The sequence below is a fragment of the Rhynchophorus ferrugineus genome, unplaced genomic scaffold, assembly GCF_030347505.1.
Source record: "Rhynchophorus ferrugineus isolate W39M unplaced genomic scaffold, kcgeb_rfMv2 rfM7, whole genome shotgun sequence".
Classification (NCBI taxonomy): domain Eukaryota; kingdom Metazoa; phylum Arthropoda; class Insecta; order Coleoptera; family Curculionidae; genus Rhynchophorus; species Rhynchophorus ferrugineus.
In genome coordinates this window covers 30,785,375-30,805,056 of record NW_027472586.1, presented here as the reverse complement: position 1 = coordinate 30,805,056, position 19,682 = coordinate 30,785,375, and the positions used below count along the sequence as shown (strand labels likewise).

Sequence of the window (19,682 nt, the reverse complement as noted above, 5' to 3'; positions counted from 1 at the left end):
GTATATTAACTCTTCTCGTAAAATTCCTGTAGTCACCCTCAGGATTCGTCAGTAGATATAACGCACTACTGAAATGTTTCCCCACTGTTCCAGAAGAGCCCAACCTTTGAAACATTTGATCTTGGTTTAATCCCGCGCTTTCTACGATATTATTTTTCTAAAACTCCAGAACAAAAGAGTGTGCATCGGAATATCTGCTTCTAGGCCAGATTGCTCTTTTTTCCTTAGCAATTACTAGACTGATATCGATGCTGTTATAATTACCTCCAGACGTGACAAAAGAAGTTGACATTGACATACTCATATATATATATATGTCTGGCCCATTGTTTCATTATTAATGATTGTCATTTGTCGGCAACGATACCTTAGTTTGCGACGGTTACATTGTGATCCCATACCACAGAACTGTCATCGAAAAATATGTATATGTACAGCTGTAGTGATCTTTCAACTTGCTCTAACCTCCACGATTGAGATGAGTCGTTGAATGATCACTCTGGCTTTTTCCAGTTACAGTTCACACATGCAAATATATCAATTTTCAAAATTAAAACACTGGGTTTCAAAATAATGTATACTCAAAATGTTGTGCTATGCTATGGAACTACAGGCGCTAACAGTATTTATATAACACTATTCTAACACACCTGAATCAGGACTGTGTTACCAGCATTACGATTGTTAGGGTTATCAAGAAAAATGCGATAGTGATGGAAATCCCTGACAAGTCATTGACAAAAATTAATTTTGAAATCCACAAACAAATAAACAATCAATCGAGCAATAATAAAGAAGCTAGGAGGGAGAATCATTTTTCGTGGTTGCAATAGAAAGTTAATTCATAATATCTGTATATATTCAATGATTACCGATGGTCCTTCCAATCAAACAGCCAATGCACGTCATCAACACCGTCGAACGTAATGTCAAATTCAGTTTATAAAAATGTACAATCACTTTTAAACTCGAGCATTTTCCTTCCTTATTTTACTAATTAGCATTACTTTAGTTAAAAAGAAACAGAATGAAGTTTAATGCGTCTGAACATGTAACCAAATCGGTCTATAAAATTCGGTTTGTGTTGATACTGATTGACACTGTTTTCATATGCCAATGTAAGTATAATAAAACAACTGTTGGTCTATAGATAGGCTTAAAACATTGTACATATTGTATTTTAATGTATAATTATGTATTTTTACATATCAAAGAAATTATATATATTTAATAAAAAAAAACTAACTACTTGTGCACAGCCAAAGTTGTGAAAATTTTGTTCTATTATTGTTTTTTTTTCAATTGTTTTAAATTTCTGGTTCCTCATGATTTTCTCAAACGAATTGAATTTATGTTTAATCGCAAGTTGGTCGTAAGCATACAGTGCTATTATCATTGAAAATTGTAAGGAACCTGCCCGGTATTAACGCCATATTTTGTATATTGCTATTATATTGTATATATATATATATATATATATATATATATATATATATATATATATTCTCCTGGTATTAAGGAACTTTAAAAATAAAAAGACGTTTTGTTTTGTAATAAATATTTTATTAAGACTTGCTATTTATAAACGGTTATCAATTTTCTATCTAATAAACCATGATGGTGTATTCATATAATAGCTGAAGTACACTTATATATAAGATCAATACCCATAAATATAAGTTCAAATAGAAAGTCAGCTGATACTTTGAATAAAAAACAAACAGTAAACAAAGTAATAATTTTAAATAATTGTATGCTGCAATCAAACTCATATAAAGGAAGACTACAGAAATTTTGCACGTGGAAGAATCAGGAAGTAGAAGAACAAAACGTTACAGGATGATGGAAGATTGTTGAAATAATTTAATAGCACAGAATTTTGATTCATCATACAATTAACTCTAAACCGTGATTGTGGACATTGTGAAAGTTTTTTTTTGGCACCCGTTAAACTGATATTCAACTTTATTATTAATTTGATTGAGTCAACATAACGTAAATTGTTCCGTTTAATTTTAAGGCACTATCGTACCGGTATCACAAGGTATATTCCAACATCTTCATTACCTTTCGTACGAGTTTTAACTGATTACAAAAACACTATTGATAATTTTAACTTGTCCATGAACAGTTTTAAAGCTGATTTATATACTTATGATATAAACAACTAAACACTTATTATTCATATTACACGTATACATTATAATATGCTATATAAACCACTTTCATACAAGAATACTCCTATCCAAAGTTCAACTTATTTAATATCCAGGTCGGGATTAAAGTCATTGAATTTTTTTAAAGTTATGCTTTATGATACTGTAAAAATGTATTAAAATATTTTAGAAATGACAATTACATTTTAACGGATTTTAAAGAAGTCTTGCCTCGTCAATGACAATGAGTGGAAACAATAAAAAAAAACCAAGAAACCAAATTCCCGGGCCAATTTATATTCCCAGTGCCTCGAGTTTAAATGTATGAGAAATGAGTATGAATCCTCAGTATGAATAAATGAGAAACAAACTCTTGAACAATATCAAGAAGTCGCGCTTTATAGTACGATGATGTTGACTTGATATCATCCGACCGAATTTTCATGGTAGTCAATTGTTTTTAGGCGTAACGCTGTATTACCCTGTGAAAAAAGTTTTATGGATATCTAAGAAAATTCCAACAACTTTGATCACTGCCATAATTTTAATAACAATTAAATATAGATTTGTTTACATCATATGAATATCTACAACTAATCCGAGGTATATTCATATAAAAATTCAGGTTATATTATCGGCACATTTTCGTTTAATGATAGTTTATAATCTTCTGGAAAAGGCCTACTTAGACCTTTAGGACTAGACATTTATATCCTTTATATTCTACATCCCACTTTTTACTATATGATTCGGTCAAGAAGCTGAGTTATGAATAGTGTAACAAAATAATTTTATATTCTGTTACTAGACCATAGTTATAGAGAGATATTATGAAAATATTGGCAGGTTCAGATTTTAGAATATGATCAGTATTTAAATATTATATAATTATTTCTGTAATACCTTGTTGTGACGAGATATATTGTACTCATAAATCAGATAGAATTTTAAAAACTCAGTATAAAACCTAATGCTTTATGTATTTTTTCATGTTGAAAAGACTCTTTGAATCTCCTTGTGCATAACATCGATAAGCACAACCAAAGCAAACTCAGAGAGCTAACAAACATACATGAGTCGTTTAATCTCATTTAATAAAAATCATCGATAGCCGAAGTTTTCAGTCTGTCAGCATCATACGAAAAAAAAAGCAATTACAAAGTGAATCCCGGAAATTTTGCATTCATCGGATCCTGTATATCTAGAAGTAAATACATGGGACCAGATATACCTTCAAACAATGACATGGGACGATCCGGAGTGCATTCTTCTCTTTGTTCTGTGTAATCCAGGCAGTACTCTGCAAATTTAATCGCACGATACAGATGTTTCTCCTCCTATAAAAAAATTATTATGGTTATAGACATAAACATTTTTTTACCAATATTACCTTAGTAGTCTGAAACAATTCCAAGAAACAATATGCATTTCCAGCAACCCCATGACAAAGGCTATATCCTTTTTTTAATAAGCCCCTCCACCATATTATGTCCGCACATTTTAACGCGTTGTATACATAAAGTTGATCACCAAAAACCTAAGTTTAAAATATAATATGGTATCAATATTAAATATATATCTAAATCATATTTCAAGTTTTACTCTGTAAGCTGCACAGTACATATAGAGAAATCCTGGAGCCCCATGACACCATTGGACATATTTGTCTTTTTTTCCTGGACCTATCGATGATGGAAAATTACCCGTAGGGAATCTGAAATATTAATATGTAATTACAATAAAAAGGAATTTGTCTGTTACCTTAAAGTTGTAAGATATGCTATAGTAGGCTTTATTAAATCATTCAGTTCTCCCTCTAGGAGATATTCCTTGGCTTGCAACAGAAGATAGATTATTCCGGATATTCCATGAGCTGCGCCCAAATATTTTGATTCATGCCATTCGAACATTAATGGGCATTCCTTTTCCATTTTTAAATGTCTAGCCAGATTTTCACCACAAGACAAAATAGTTGTAATAACCTACAATTATTTGTTAATTTTATGTTTGCAAACAAAAACATAAACTCATACACTTCTTATTACAGTGCCACTAAATGGTGGGGGCGACACATGTTTGTTTACAAATAACAATGCATATAAGTAACCCGTTCTTCCATAAAGATACTCATTGGGTAAATCTGAACTAGTATTCTTCACAACTTTTAAGAATGCTGTTAATCTAATAATTGTGTTAAATATATAGTGTTAAAATATATATATTCTAAAATATTTTTAAAAAATATAGTAATTGCAAAAATTAAATTTTGACATTTAAATGCTTTTTTTAATGTTGATGTTCCTTTAAATATGTATGTACCTTTTAATACAAAAATCAAAAATTTTCTGATCTTCCAGTTTATGAGATATCACTGCAGCAATAGACAAAGGCCCCGCGTCACCACAGAGAAAAGTAATGCAGCGGTTCTTTAGGTGTTCTAATTGGAAATACTTCTTGCGTATGTTCTAAAATATATAGAATCATATATTAACGAGTAAAGTATACAGAGAGTAATTTATTTACTCGTAAATTTCGTTTATCATCTGGCGCTTTTTTCAACAACAATAACCCTACACCTGAAGTCCCAGTATAAACAGAATAATCACTAGATGACCAATGCTGTAATTCCTTCAGTGTTGAATCCCATTTAAAGTTCAATCTTGAAGCAATTTGACTTTGGGCACTAATAGATTTATTTTCAATGTGCGGTTTGGCATTGTGTTCGGTATAATCATCATAGTCGTTTTTAAAATGATATTTTTCTGTTATAGGATTAGTATTCTCCATGATAAACTCTATAGTTATGAACTTTAATTTATTTATAAACCGGCTTACTATTTAAAAACATATATTTTAATAATAAACCCACAATTGTCAAATAAAATGTGAACACTACTCTAAGCACTTTCAAATATTTAATCACTTCAAGTCGAGATGACGTCATACATTTTTGTAAGTTTGTATTTATAATATAAAGACATTCAATATATAATTAAAATACATCCACGATTACTCATTTAGGATAAGATAATTTGTTTTAATGTTTTTATGTGTTTAATTTGACACATCTTTTCAAAAATAATTAGCAAATAATGTAGTGAATAATAATGATTTAGTGATTTGACAAATAAATGAATGATTTACACATTGATAGATAGATAAGCGACATCTAGTGAATAGTAGTAATAACAAGTAAGGTCAATCAAGGCTGCTGTAGATCCCTAACAGGAATTATTGAAAATAGATGTCTCTGCCTTTTGATTGTTCCGTATCCAGGGAGTTTTCGTCTTAAATTATCTGGAATGCCTTACTCAACTTAGTGATTTAGAGTCATATGATTTATTTATTTACCATAAATGCAGGGATAGATTTTAGTGATAAATATTGATAATACAATTTATTTAATAAATATATTCTAAGGTAATTATCAAATCCTTGCATCATTATCTAGAGATTTTCAAAATTCCCTATCCATTTTTACGCTCTTGTGCTAAAACTCCACCGGATCCAGAAATCTGCATGTGTTTTTCCGATTTCCGTATATTCTGGTTACCTATTGATATTGTGAGTGGGAGTGTATATAAAATATTATTCCTTATTTGAACTAAATTTTTAAAAACTAAATCAAATGCAGATAATCTGTATTTGTGTGACTTTATTTTCCGTTATAGTTTATGGTAAGTTTTTTCACATATCTTACTTAATTTATATCAAACTATTAATTAAATTAATTAAGATGTAGTAATTTCTTATATACATATAATAAAATGTGTAATTGTAAATTTGTTTATTATTTTTGATTATCTGTTGAATAAAAAATAATCATACACTTTATAGTTCAAATATAGACTAAAAATGTATTTATAAACAAAGAAATATATATAGTAAAAAAAATTTAAGAAAATTCTATTTATAGCCAGCTTGGGATAAAATTGTGAACAGGAAGGGTCGCGGGATATTATTGATCCCATACTGCAGCACAGCAGACTGTCGCAAATTACATTTTTTCCCATTTCTCTTCGTGTAATATGACATCAATTTTCATCTTTTTTTATTTCAAAAGCAATAGTGATAATCCAATTTTAAATTTTTTATACATTTTGCATTTAAAATGTTATGGTTTAGTTCATTATGTTTGTACAAAATACATTATGTACATTCAAAGTTGTTGTAATTAAATATTCTTTTAGTTTCCTCAAGCTCGAATTTGAGTTGCTATCAATGCGTTAAACCGACCGAAGCTGAATGTGGACTGGAAGATTTAAAACCTTGTTCATCAAGATACGATCGATGTGCCATTCACATTACAAAATCAAGTATGTATTGAAAAATAAATGACAATTTTTTAATCAGTGTATTTATTTTCAGAGGTTACTGGATTGGAAGTAAGACGGGAATGCGGTCTAGCTCCTTGTTTATTTGATGACGAGATGGCGGCTAAAGGTTTAGGCATGAACTGCGATAGAAGCAAAGAAGATTATATGTGCACATCATGCTGTAAAGGAAATGGCTGTAACAAAAACAACCAGTCCGTTACTAGACCATCTTCCTTTCTATTATTTCTAGCTATCATATTTATTTGTATTATTAGTGTTATTAGAGACTTTATACCTCCATATGTAATGAGTGATACAGATACTAATTTCAAAAAATAAATCATTAATATTTTCAGTTGTTTTTATTAGTTTCCTGTGTAACTATGTTTAGAACAGACAATTCGATAAACGACACTGTCCCTTTCGTTGTTATCAACGTCGCGGTTAGATCGCGCTCGCGTCAACCTGTCAAGATGACGTTACCTTGAAATTTCGGATGTTTAGTTTATCATAAGTTTTTAAGGAAATTCAGGTTCAACCGGGCTAACTCTGTTGTTAATTAGTTTTGTAAATAACTAAATAGTTAGACTTTAAGCACTTCTAGAGTAAATATACAAAATGGTTCAATTTATAAGTCCACACTTGCAATACCTATTATTTTTAACGGTAAGTGTCCGGTTGTTGTGCCACGATTCAATTTTTAAGTGAAAATTCATATATTCGTTTGAATTTCAACTTTGTACCTTTTTTCTTAGCTTTGTGTGAGCTGCTTGTATATATTAAGGTGCTTCATTGAATTCATAACCTAATTTTTGAAATTGTTTTTCAGATTACATGCACATTTTATCAACCTACAGACAGTGAATCTGTCCAGCTTGATCAACAAAGTTTTGATACAACTATAGGTGTGTTAATTTCATATAAATCCAATTAACATACAATGATGACCATTATTCATTTTAGCTTCAAACGAACTGGTTTTCATAAATTTCTATGCAGACTGGTGTAGGTTTAGTAATATGTTAATGCCGATATTTGATGAGGCAGCTGATGCGATAAAGAAAGAGTTTCCAGAGGCTGGCAAAGTGGTGATGGGAAAAGTTGACTGTGACAAGGAGAGTTCAATAGCTTCCAGGTTTCATATTACAAAATATCCAACTTTAAAGCTATTAAGAAATGGTTCACCAGCCAAACGAGAATATAGAGGACAGAGGTCAGTAGAAGCTTTCACCACCTTTATAAAAAAACAGTTGGAAGATCCTGTAAAAGAGTTCAAACAGTTATCCGAATTGGGGAAATTGGAATCCAACAAAAGAATTATTATAGGTGAGTTTAGTATAAATTTACAGATATTTTTAGAATAAATATGATATTGTTTAACTACAGTAAGTGTTTATCATTCAGAATCATTATCTGTGGTATATGAATAATATTTATTTATTTATTTTGCAAGGTTATTTTGATAGGCGGGATCAACCAGAATATAATATATTCAGGAGGGTTGCTACAAATTTAAAGGATGATTGTCAATTCCATGTTGGATTTGAAGAAGCGTCTCGTCAGATGCACCCGCCTGGTACGCCCATTATCGTTTTCCGACCCGATAAGGATCGGTCCACTGATTTGGATGAAACCTATCCAGGTTCTTTAACAAATTTCGATGAGTTACATGTTTGGGTTCAGGTACTAATTTTTGTTATCTTTACTTTTAATCGTGATGTTCGTTTGCACCCGTTACTTTCGTTGTTGCACTCGCGATAACATTATAATATTTGACAATATAAATAAAATTTGAAGTCGCGTTTTTTTCTGTAGGATAAATGCGTTCCACTTATCAGGGAAATTACATTTGAGAACGCAGAAGAACTCACGGAAGAAGGTCTACCCTTTTTAATTCTGTTCCACTCTCCCGATGATAAGGAGAGTATAAAAAAATTCAATGATGTAGTGAAAAATGAATTGTTATCAGAAAAACGTAAGTTTTTTTTTACGAGACAAGTTCATAGTAACAAAGTAATGTTGTTTCAGAGTCAATAAACTTTTTAACCGCGGATGGGCAAAAATTCGCTCATCCCTTACACCATCTGGGTAAAAGTGAACAGGACTTGCCCCTTATAGCGATCGACAGTTTTCGGCACATGTATCTCTTCCGTAATTATCAGGATATCGAGACACCTGGCAAACTGAAACAGTTCATCCAGGACCTGTATTCAGGCAAGCTCCATCGTGAGTTCCATTACGGGCCGGACACCGACAGCGAAACGGAGAAACAGCCTACGAAACCACCAGAAAGTACCTTCAAAAAATTGGCTCCTTCAAAGAACCGTTACACTCTATTAAGGGACGAATTGTAAAAACTACCAAAAAAGTGATAAAGAACCATAAAATTCAAAAGGTGCAAACTACATCACTTCTTTCGGTGTATTTTCTGGCAGTTATCCATAACACTACCACCACCACCACTACAAACAAACTGGCCAGTTAATTTTTTTACATGAATGTAGTTCATAAAAAAACTATTTATTTGTCGATTGTGATTTGTATATTATTGAAATATTTTAGCTTATTCTTCAACAGATTATGATTTTAAAATTCGGTTTTATTATTATACATTTTACCTTTTTAAAAGTTATTTTGTTGCCTTGATCGTGATTATATTTTGTTATTAATGGTTGCATTGTAAATACTTATGATTTCTTTTTGAAATAAAACGATTGTCATAAATATACGAATTTTTTAAATTTTAAAGGAGCTGAAAAAATCCTTATGTTTTAGAATGAAGCCAGTAAACTGAGTGACGTTTAGCTAATCTAAAGTTTTAGTTTGTCGATTGATAATCTAGATTCCGTTGAGAAATAATAAAAGTATCAATCTTTAGTTCTTTATTTTAAAATGAAGTAATATGATGACGTCTAGCTAATTTGAAGTTTTAGTTTGTTGATTGATAATCTAGATACCGTTGAGAAATAATAAAAGTGTCAATCTTTAGTTCTTTATTTTAAAATGAAGTAATATAATGACGTCTAGCTAATTTGAAGTTTTAGTTTGTTGATTGATAATCTAGATACCGTTGAGAAATAATAAAAGTGTCAATCTTTAGTTCTTTATTTTAAAATGAAGTAATATAATGACGTCTAGCTAATTTGAAGTTTTAGTTTGTTGATTGATAATCTAGATACCGTTGAGAAATAATAAAAGTATCAATCTTTAGTTCTTTATTTTAAAATGAAGTAATATAATGACGTCTAGCTAATTTGAAGTTTTAGTTTGTTGATTGATAATCTAGATACCGTTGAGAAATAATAAAAGTATCAATCTTTAGTTCTTTATTTTAAAATGAAGTAATATAATGACGTCTAGCTAATTTGAAGTTTTAGTTTGTTGATTGATAATCTAGATACCGTTGAGAAATAATAAAAGTATCAATCTTTAGTTCTTTATTTTAAAATGAAGTAATATAATGACGTCTAGCTAATTTGAAGTTTTAGTTTGTTGATTGATAATCTAGATACCGTTGAGAAATAATAAAAGTATGAATCTTTAGTTCTTTATTTTAAAATGAAGTAATATAATGACGTCTAGCTAATTTGAAGTTTTAGTTTGTTGATTGATAATCTAGATACCGTTGAGAAATAATAAAAGTATCAATCTTTAGTTCTTTATTTTAAAATGAAGTAATATAATGACGTCTAGCTAATTTGAAGTTTTAGTTTGTTGATTGATAATCTAGATACCGTTGAGAAATAATAAAAGTATCAATCTTTAGTTCTTTATTTTAAAATGAAGTAATATAATGACGTCTAGCTAATTTGAAGTTTTAGTTTGTTGATTGATAATCTAGATACCGTTGAGAAATAATAAAAGTATCAATCTTTAGTTCTTTATTTTAAAATGAAGTAATATAATGACGTCTAGCTAATTTGAAGTTTTAGTTTGTTGATTGATAATCTAGATACCGTTGAGAAATAATAAGTGTCAATCTTGAGTTATTTATTTTAAAATGAAGTAATATATCATCTATAAGTGACTGAAGATATATTTGCAGATATATATTAATACAGATATGTTCATTTGTTTTCTCTGCTGTTATCTGATAAATGTATGAATCAAGTATAGTGAATATAATTATGTATTTCTTATTCAAGACAGTTCTGCTTTACAGAACGTTACACTTTTAGCTAACAGAATCTTATCTCACAATTAGACAGTTTACTTTTTTTGTTTTATTAAAAATCACCGCTGATTGTTATGGTCGGTAGAGCGACGAGGATTAGTAATTCCCAACCCCCATATTATATACAAAATATTGTTGAAATCAATACTTAGGCCTAATTGGACCTATGGAATCCATCCATGGAGTACTTGCAAATCTGATATAGCTGTCATTCAACGGTTTGAAAACAAAGTGTTACGTGTTACAGTATATGCATGATATTTCGTTAGTGTAAGTTTTAGTGTTAAGTACTTCGAAAGAGTACCAGTGCATCCCAATGAACTGTGAATGAAAACAGCGAAGCGCACAGGCTAAAACATTAGAGCAAGATTTAAAAAAAATATATTTTACACAGATCACTCACTGAAGTGATATACATGCAATTATGATAAAAATACTTATTATTTCCTATTGGGCAGATTGTTGAAACTCTAAGGGTAATAAATACATTTAAAAAATATTTCATTCTCCAGTTTTTATTTTACTTGATGACTCTCTCCCTCTACACCTTTCTTCGCCTTTCTTCCTTTAACATTTTCGCATATATCTATTTCCAATAAATCACATTTAAATTTACTTCTTGCTAATAATTTACTTTTACTTAATTTACACTTATCCTGTTATATTTACATTCCTGTTATATTCCTGTTATATTTACAACTTCTGTCTGGTTTCTTCATTTTAATCAACAAATATTTTGTTAATTATTTAACTGGTTCCACCACCAGAGCTATCTCGCTCATTAGTTTCTGAGTGGGAAATAATTCTAACTACGTTTTAGCCAACAATCTAAAGTATAATAACAGATCAATTGAAAAGTCCCCGGTCTACCATAGTAAAACAAATTTTTTTGATTAGTTTTTTTTAGTTAACATAATTCCCTTCAATGGTGATATACTGATTACAGCGACACTTCAACTTTTCGATATCATTTTTGTAGTACGATTTGTTCTTTGCTTCAAAATAGACATCAGTTTCGGCGATCACCTCTTCAATCGAGGAAAAACGAGCATTCTTTTGAGATCTAAGAACAGGAAATAGTCGCTGGGGGCAAGATCTGGAGAATACGGTGGACGAGGAAGCAATTCGAAGCTCAATTCATGGATTCTTGCCATCGTTTTCACAGACTTGTGACACTTTGTATCTGGTGGTCGATGGTCTTGGTGAAGCAGCACTTTCTTTTTCTTTAAATGCGTCCGTTTTTCGGCGATTTCGTCCTTTAAACGGCCCAATAACGTTATGTAATAGTCGCTGTTGATGGTCCTTTCTTTTTCAATGTAGTCAGTGAAAATTATTCCATGCGCATCCCAACATCAGACGCCATAACCTTGCCAGCCGACTGTTGCGTTTTTCCACGTTTTGGAGCGGGTTCATCGTTTGCAGTCCACGAGTGAAATGATAGAGCCATGTTTCATCCATAGTCACATATCGGCGCAAAAACTCGGGTTTATTACGCTTGATCATCTTCAAACACTGCTCCGAATTATCAACTGGTCGTTGTTTTTAGTCAAAAATGAGCTCACGCCGCAACCACTTTACAGAAAACTTTCTCATACCCGAAATATTCGTGAATGATACGTTCAACAAAAGTTGCTTCACTCAAAATGTGATAATTCACAAACTAATTGTAGTATTTGTTGTAAAATAATATAAGAAATTCTTAAAGTATTGAAGATTCAAGGACAAGATTATTATTTACTAGGGACGCTGTTACTTCTACCAGATGAAGGTCATCAATTTTTAACTATACTCTGTCCAAAGAAGCAGTGAACTCACATCATCAAAATATTTAACGTATTGCCTGCCGTAATTTGTAAGTTCGTTTTATAATCAGACAATATTTTCCTTCTCATTTAATTCCTGTTAAAAAGAGATATAATGCTGTCTGATACGTTCGAACAGGTAAACGAATGAGCCTGTAAAACCCGCCCGGTTGTCAAATCTCTGCAAAATTCTTCAAAATATTAGTTATAACAAGTATAGGTTATAAACCGGCAAACGTTTTAACGCTTTGCTTGTTTAATAAATTTCAAATCGCTGCAAATTGCTGCTTTCAAACTCCAGGCAGAACAGATTGCGACTCTAATTAGTTACTTCGGACACGAACAAGGTAATGGGGACCCTTGCCAGTAAAATTCATTAGAGGGGCAAATATATTTACTGCTAAATACTAAGTTACAACGGTTTTCTTAAAATTATCTTTAGCGTGTTGCTGCTGCACTGAATATTAGTATGGACAAGGTCACTAAAATATCTAAAAAATGGAAAATATAATTTTGGATTGACCGAAAAGAAACGGTCCTCATACGAAGCGAGTCAAGATCAGCTTGTATAAACATTGAGTAGTTTTTTCAATATTAACATAATGTCATACAATTATTTTAGAGGAAGCTGCCTGGAAAGTATATATAGATAGCTTAGAGCTATAAGATATAGATTCTGAGGCATGTAGGACATCCCTTCGTATACTGTTAAGTAATATAGGATTTAAAAGATGTAAAGATAATCCAGGAAGAAATCTAATGGGACTTCCAGACATTGCTTTTTAAAATAATACGATTTTTAAAAGCATAAAATAAAATCATGGAAGACTTATTATTACAATTTATGTCTTAAATGAGACATGGTTATTTCAGAATGGGACTTTGGGTCACTCATGGTAAGAAATTAAACTTGATGGATAAAGGTAAACGTTAGAATAACAATTGATTAGGTATTATTGGCCATAACAATTATTAGTAGTTCATTGCAGATATATTGTTCTTATTCTTCTTAGAAATGTTGAGTTGAAATGGTTAATAAAACCTTTGATTTGGATGAACTCGATCAGACATATTGAAGAAGAAATTTCTTCCAAAGATGAAATCGTGAACAAATGTTAGATATATTGGAAATCAACAGCTTAGTTATTCACTTGAATTAACTTCTCTGAATGAGAGTTTATTATTGCTAAAAATTTCCAAGACAGGGTGATGACAGTGGAACGAACTAAAGGTGAGTATATAATTAATATACGATAAATGTAGGAAATTGTATTGTAGTGCGTGAATAATTTATGTGCGTAAGTATGTGTGTAAGTGTTCAGAGTTATACATGAGCATTAGGTTAGAACATATGAGGAGCATTCAGGGAGATGATAATTACTAACTATTTTGTAGATATGGGAAATACATTACGGATAATTCAGTGATAGGTAGTAATAAAAATACAAACGAAAACGAAAATACAGTGATATCAAAATTACTTGACAAGGAAACACACCACTGAAGGAAACAAGGACTAAATTAGGTGGATTAGGACTTCAGGGGGATACCACTACATAAAAAAGCGCCTAGAATTCTACGTCATGGGTGGCGTGATGTAAATGTAATAAAATAACTCTAACCTTTAAACTACTGTGGCTGTATAATTAACTGTAGTTTAAATTATGCGATAATATATGCATTAGATATATTTGATAACATGTTTGTTTTATTATTTTACTTCGACTAGAATTTTATTATATGTCAAAGCCCAAAATAAACTAAAACTCAGAGTTGATGCAGCAACATTGTGATGTTTTGACGTCATATCCGGATACGGAAATTGTAGGCGTTGTGCTCACAATCAGCGAACTATTATCCAAGAACTATAAGTGTTTCTTCATCAGAACAACTGTTTAGTAAAAATGTTCGAAAATAGCATTGGATCGGATACCATTTGACAGCCATAATATCGTCATCAGACCTGACAAAGCACCTGCCGGTATTGTCGTTATTGTTGGAAAATATTTACATAACAGATGTAGGTGATGCGAAGTTCGTCGGGTCGTCAAGTTACAAATAAAACAATTAAGGGTATCGGTTTTCATTTATTCATTTTAAAAAGAAACATACATGTACCATAACAATATTTTATAGCAACAAATTGTCGACACAATGAAGAATGGAATGTCATTAGAATAGTCTAAAATATATATAAATATTATTCACAGAATTATCATGAACCGAATACCTTATAAAGTTACTACTACATTGACTTTATTTCATATCATATTGATATTACAATAATAATAAAAATAATACGGGACAGATATTTATAAACATCACAATAGAGGCACTACCTTCGTAGATCAATCACATGATATGCTTGCTTATGTTGTTAAATAACTTCTCATATATTTACAACAAATATGATACAGCATCCCAAGAGAAAGGAAGAATATAATAAATTAGTTACAACTTTAAAATTTGTTACATATATTTACACAATAGTTATTCGAAAATTATACATATTTTCTTATATACAACTCGTATCATTAGTGAACGTCAATTAATTTAGAATTCCATTTGTTACATAATCGATGCGAGGCTCTTACAAAAGCTTTTGATTCAATTCCTGTGAGAACCTCTAGAATTGTCAGAGAGAGAAGCAAAATGACTACAATTTTTATCTTCTTGTGGTTTCATTATTATAAAGGATCAGTCATATAAAGGAAATTGATAGCATCGCATAAAACGAAACAACTTTCCAAGTCTCCCTAAAGGCCTTATAAATATGGTTATAATATCATCGTTTGTTTGGAGCTATAAGGACACAACATAAAGGTAATTGGAACATACGTCCGTAGCAACATTGTATTTCTAGTTGCTTAACTTAATTAAAATGAAATAGGACTCAATTATTTGCGTTTAATTTCATTGTTTCAGCTATTATAGTTATTTTGTCTACTCTCTGCGGCGTATTTCTGTAATTATATATTGACTGGTCTCGTATGTGTTATTGACAACAGTACACGTTTATTATCGTCTAAATTTGACGTTAAGTCATCACCATCGGGGACGGGTGTTCGGTAATTTGGATCTATTTTTCTTCGTGAAAAAATGTTGAGGTTATAAAAATAATGTCAGTTAAAAAAGTGTGCTCGTTTATCAATTTTACTCTAACAATGTCTTAATATAATAATATTTATAGTGTATATATACTCTAATTAAAAGAGAATAATATTTTGGCAGTTTAGATATGTTGCAATTTATTTATAGTTGAAAAAAGTTGTTGATAGGCAACCCAAGATATACGACGAAAATGGAGAAATTAGTTTTTTGCGATATATTAGCATATTAAGACATACAATGACTCAGTCACATTTCTGTTTAGCTATCGATACTTTTCCTATACTTTATCACACCTGGACCCCTCCCCAGGTTTATATTCTCGAATATCTGCACCCTTTTCCCGTTGTTACCCTGTTGATTCCACAAGAAAGGCGTGTGTTCGTAGTCGTCCTCACTCTCCTCTTCTACGGCTATGCTGCACTCATTCTTCGAGACCCCTACGGAGTTCTTCTCCAATAGTTTATCGCTTCGACAGGTGTATTCCGGATTGCTGTGACTCTTTTTCAAATTGACCTTGTTCAGTACCTTGTCGGGGTCTAAGCCCAGCATCTCCAGGACCATCTTCGGATTGTCCATGGCTAGATTCCTGAGGAGTTCCTCGTTATCTGTCTGCGTTTCCTTCTCGGCCAGGGTGATGGAGATTATCGGTCGGGGTGAAGGGGGCGGCGGGCCTTCCCAACAGAACATCTCGGGTGGGTGGGAGTTGCTCCTAGCCAGGACAGAGGAGGAATATCGGAAGTCAGCTATGTTTGGGTTGGAATGGGCCGAATAATGGACAGAACCGTGTCCGGATGATGGAGTGGCCATCTCCTGAAGTGCTTGGATGGCGTTTCTCACCTACAAACAGAATCGCGTTATTATTATTGCACAATCATATCTATAATTGGGTTAGTAGCATTAGCGTACAAGAGATGTCAGCATCAGCGCTACATTTGTATTCCTTTTTCTATAATATATATAATGTAAACAAAGTCAGTCTATGCCGGAAATTAGGCAAAAGTGCTTAATTGGAATAGGTTATGGTCCCAGTTGGAAATTATTTGTAAACCCACGCTAACCTCTAAATGTTTGATAACACGTTTTTTCTTCGCTAGTATAATTTTGAAATAATTCAATTCTTGCACAAGAATGGTTACTTACTACATCGTTAATGCTCCAAGACTGAACCGAGGAGAAAATTACGATGAAGGGTTATTTACCTGGGTATTAATAGTTGTATAAGAAGATGACGCCAAGGTCAAAGAAAATCTAATTTTAACAATCGACGCTTCTTTGCATGTTACCTCTATATAAGAGAAGCAAAAAACGACTATGCAGCTGTGGAACAAGCTGAAGACTTTCTTTAACGATAAATGATTCACAAGGAAGATTGGCCTGTTAAGAAACCTGATTTTGTTACTTACAAGTTATGTATACGTTGAAACAGGACAGAACTTAAGAAGTACGTCGAAAATGGGGCAAGCAAGTATTACACATGTAAAGAAATCGGACGCTTCAAGAATAAATGCTTCAACAAGGAGAAATACGATGGCGAGACGAAAATTCTTTCGTCTTTTTGAATAAGTCATTTAGTAAATTAAATGTGTATATAGACTTTGCTGTGAATGTACGTCTAACTGCCATCAAAGACTGGGTTTAAAACATTCAGACCCCAATAGTTGTTCAATGAAACAAATTTTCTTTTTCAGGGGATACAAATCTAATGATAGTTGTTGGACCAGACAAGTACGAAGTTACTGTTAAAAAGATATTATATGTTCCAAATTTACCATATGTAGGAAAGTCATTTGCGGTTTTTCTAACAGATATCGCTAGTCTTAAGAATGTATTATTATGTCATTTTATTCATATTATTAACTAACACCGTCATAGATTTACACCTCTTTGAATATGTCAAGTTTAGTGTCGGAAAACGTGCATTTGCAGCATTACTTTTCTTATTTAACCAATAGAAAAAAACCGTCGAAAATCATAGATGGTAGACACTTACGGTGAGCGTGCTTTAATATTAGGAACACGTAAAGCATGGTTTCGAAAATTCAAAAGTGATGATTTCGAAGTGCAAGACATAGAATGTTCTGATAGGCTGAAAAAGTTTCAATATGCGAAACTGCAAGAGTTATTGGATCAAGGCCCATCCCAAACTCAAAAACAATTTTCAGAAGGGTTAAACGTGGCTCAAGAAGGGCCAAGTCGTTTTGGTCGTAAGACAATGCTCTGCGTTTGATGGAAACAGAATGGTGTGATGTATTACAAATTATTGAAACCTAGTGTAATAGTAATAGTTATCAACAAAATTTCAATTAGAGCCGTGCATTGATCGAAAAAACGTCCAGAATGGGTCCGAAAACACGGTAATGTGATTTTACATCATGATAACGCGTCTTATAAGGCAAAACCATAAGAAGGCGTTGGAAGTACTTAGATGTGACATATTATCGAACCTGCCGTACTCTTCAAACTTTGTCTCGTCCGACTATCCATTTTTTGTACCAATGGGATACGCGCTTGCATCACTTTGCCAATTTCGAAGAAGTTAGAAAATATCTCGATGAATGGTTTTGATTTCGAAAAAAAAACGGCAATGACTTTCCGGTACACACGGTTTCTACAAATTTGTTATCAGTTAGTCAACGGATACGCTGTGACGTTTTTGAATAATGGTTTTTAGATATTCAGCAAACAGAAGGTTGGTTGGGACAGCAGATTTGCAAAGAGGAGTCTACAAACCCAATTCATTGAAGGCTGATAAGTGTTTATAGTCAGCAATAGACAATACAGGGGAAGTTTGCCGTTTTGGGCACCTTAACCAGCAGACAACTTTTGAGAACGATTTTAGCTGTATGAATCTTATACATTTCTTAAAAACGAAAGGTCAAGTTCTAGAATGAACAGAGGATATTGCCGTAAGAAGTTTGAGAAATGCTTGATATCAAATAGTATGATTCATCTGGTCGAAAATGACAAACGTATGTAATTTGAGGCATAATTGGAGAAGCTCTGTGCTGAAGCTCATCTGGCCGTTTACCAACGAAACAGATCGCTTCCCTCTGGACTTAATTAAAATCCATATGAGCTTTGGACAGGGAGAGTGTGTGCAATTAAAAACCTATGAATACTTTGTAAATCAGTTATGGTTCACGTTCCTAAAGAATAACTATAGAAATGGGACAAGGAGGCTTCAAAATGTATTTTGGAAGGAAGTTATACAGAAACCATGAGCTTTTGAGTATATAATCCAAAGATACATACATTTTTTACAGATGTAACCACCATGAAAAACATTGCAGATGTGAACACAGAAGCAAATAACAGGTCAATTGAAAAGTCCCCGACCTGACACATAGATGGCACTACTAGAAATAAATCCATATGTTTTTTAGTTAGCCCTAACACTCAAATCGGTAGGCTCAAGGAATCGTATAAATTTGATAGCTGTGGATGATTAGTTTGTAAATTATAGCATTTTGAGTGATGCAACTTTTGTTATTTTATTTTGAAAAAAATGGATAAAAAGGAATTTCGCGTGTTGATATTATATTGCTTTTTGAAGGGAAAAATACAGTTGAAGAAAAACCTCGCTTGATGCCCAGTTTCTGGACCCTGCCCTAGGAAAATCAACCACCAAGGATTGGTATACTAAGTTTAGACGTGATCAAATGAGCACCGAAGACGATAAACGCAATGGACGCCCAAAAGAGGTTGTTACCGACGAAAACATTTAAACAATCCACAAAATGATTTTGAATGACCATAAATTGAAACTGAGTGAAATAGCAGACACTTTGAAGATCTCAACTGAACGTGTGCATCATATCATTCATGAACACTTGGATATGAGAAAGCTCTGTGCAAAGTTGGTGCCGCGCGAGCTCACTTTTCACCAAAAACAACGATGAGTTGATGATTCGGAGCATTGTTTGAAGATGATCAAGCGTAATAAACCTGAGTTTTTGCGTCGATATATGACAATGGATGAAACATGGCTCCATCATCTGCATACGATGAACCCGCTCCAAATTGTGGGAAAACGCAACAGTCGGCTGGCAAGGTTATGGCGTCTGTATTTTCGGAATGCGTATGGAATAATTTTCATTGACTACCTTGAAATAGGAAGGACTAT

The 19,682-nt window shown here is 32.3% G+C and overlaps 4 protein-coding genes across 7 annotated transcripts in view; 2 read left to right on the top strand and 2 right to left on the bottom strand.

The window, feature by feature from the left end:
* Positions 1-1,541: 1,541 nt before the first annotated feature.
* Positions 1,542-5,233, bottom strand: LOC143200071 (glutathione S-transferase LANCL1). The gene is made up of 7 exons (XM_076410335.1): positions 4,680-5,233; positions 4,476-4,621; positions 4,190-4,337; positions 3,918-4,138; positions 3,759-3,870; positions 3,547-3,693; positions 1,542-3,493 (listed from the first exon to the last, which is right to left on the bottom strand). Exons 1-7 carry the CDS (start codon positions 4,941-4,943, stop codon positions 3,311-3,313), a joined length of 1,221 nt encoding a protein of 406 aa, XP_076266450.1. The 5' UTR covers positions 4,944-5,233; the 3' UTR covers positions 1,542-3,310.
* A 441-nt stretch (positions 5,234-5,674) lies between these two features.
* LOC143200051 (uncharacterized) lies at positions 5,675-6,824 on the top strand. 2 transcript variants are annotated; one of them, XM_076410307.1, is made up of 3 exons: positions 5,675-5,833; positions 6,347-6,472; positions 6,525-6,824. In XM_076410307.1, the coding sequence occupies exons 1-3, from the start codon at positions 5,785-5,787 to the stop codon at positions 6,809-6,811; spliced, it is 462 nt and encodes a 153-aa protein (XP_076266422.1). In that variant the 5' UTR covers positions 5,675-5,784; the 3' UTR covers positions 6,812-6,824. The 2 variants fall into 2 exon arrangements, with proteins under 2 accessions (XP_076266422.1, XP_076266423.1); XM_076410308.1 differs by lacking the exon at positions 5,675-5,833 and adding an exon at positions 6,204-6,289.
* Positions 6,825-6,947: 123 nt separating this feature from the next.
* On the top strand, positions 6,948-9,198 carry ERp44 (Endoplasmic reticulum protein 44). The gene is made up of 6 exons (XM_076410306.1): positions 6,948-7,138; positions 7,302-7,377; positions 7,436-7,798; positions 7,926-8,155; positions 8,288-8,447; positions 8,501-9,198. The coding sequence occupies exons 1-6, from the start codon at positions 7,091-7,093 to the stop codon at positions 8,824-8,826; spliced, it is 1,203 nt and encodes a 400-aa protein (XP_076266421.1). The 5' UTR covers positions 6,948-7,090; the 3' UTR covers positions 8,827-9,198.
* Positions 9,199-15,680: 6,482 nt separating this feature from the next.
* Positions 15,681-19,682, bottom strand: part of Elk (Eag-like K[+] channel) — a 348,673-nt gene continuing 344,671 nt past the window's right edge. For all 3 annotated transcript variants that reach the window (XM_076409682.1, XM_076409683.1, XM_076409684.1), the window contains exon 16: positions 15,681-16,396. In XM_076409682.1, the coding sequence (XP_076265797.1) occupies positions 15,818-16,396 (579 nt within the window). In that variant the 3' untranslated portion in view covers positions 15,681-15,817. The remainder of the gene's footprint in view (positions 16,397-19,682) is intronic.

Bases quoted from the DNA above. Each gene is read 5' to 3' on its own strand.
- LOC143200071 (XM_076410335.1), bottom strand. From the start codon at position 4,943: ATGGAGAATACTAATCCTATAACAGAAAAATATCATTTTAAAAACGAC. The intron at 4,139-4,189 runs GTATGAGTTTAT...AAATAATTGTAG, and splicing joins GTGGCACTGTAATAAGAAGT to GTTATTACAACTATTTTGTC. The intron at 3,694-3,758 runs GTAAAACTTGAA...TTTTAAACTTAG, and splicing joins TGTACTGTGCAGCTTACAGA to GTTTTTGGTGATCAACTTTA.
- LOC143200051 (XM_076410307.1), top strand. From the start codon at position 5,785: ATGCAGATAATCTGTATTTGTGTGACTTTATTTTCCGTTATAGTTTAT. The intron at 5,834-6,346 runs GTAAGTTTTTTC...ATATTCTTTTAG, and splicing joins ATTTTCCGTTATAGTTTATG to TTTCCTCAAGCTCGAATTTG. The intron at 6,473-6,524 runs GTATGTATTGAA...ATTTATTTTCAG, and splicing joins CATTCACATTACAAAATCAA to AGGTTACTGGATTGGAAGTA.
- ERp44 (XM_076410306.1), top strand. From the start codon at position 7,091: ATGGTTCAATTTATAAGTCCACACTTGCAATACCTATTATTTTTAACG. The intron at 7,378-7,435 runs GTGTGTTAATTT...TATTCATTTTAG, and splicing joins AAGTTTTGATACAACTATAG to CTTCAAACGAACTGGTTTTC. The intron at 8,448-8,500 runs GTAAGTTTTTTT...ATGTTGTTTCAG, and splicing joins TGAATTGTTATCAGAAAAAC to AGTCAATAAACTTTTTAACC.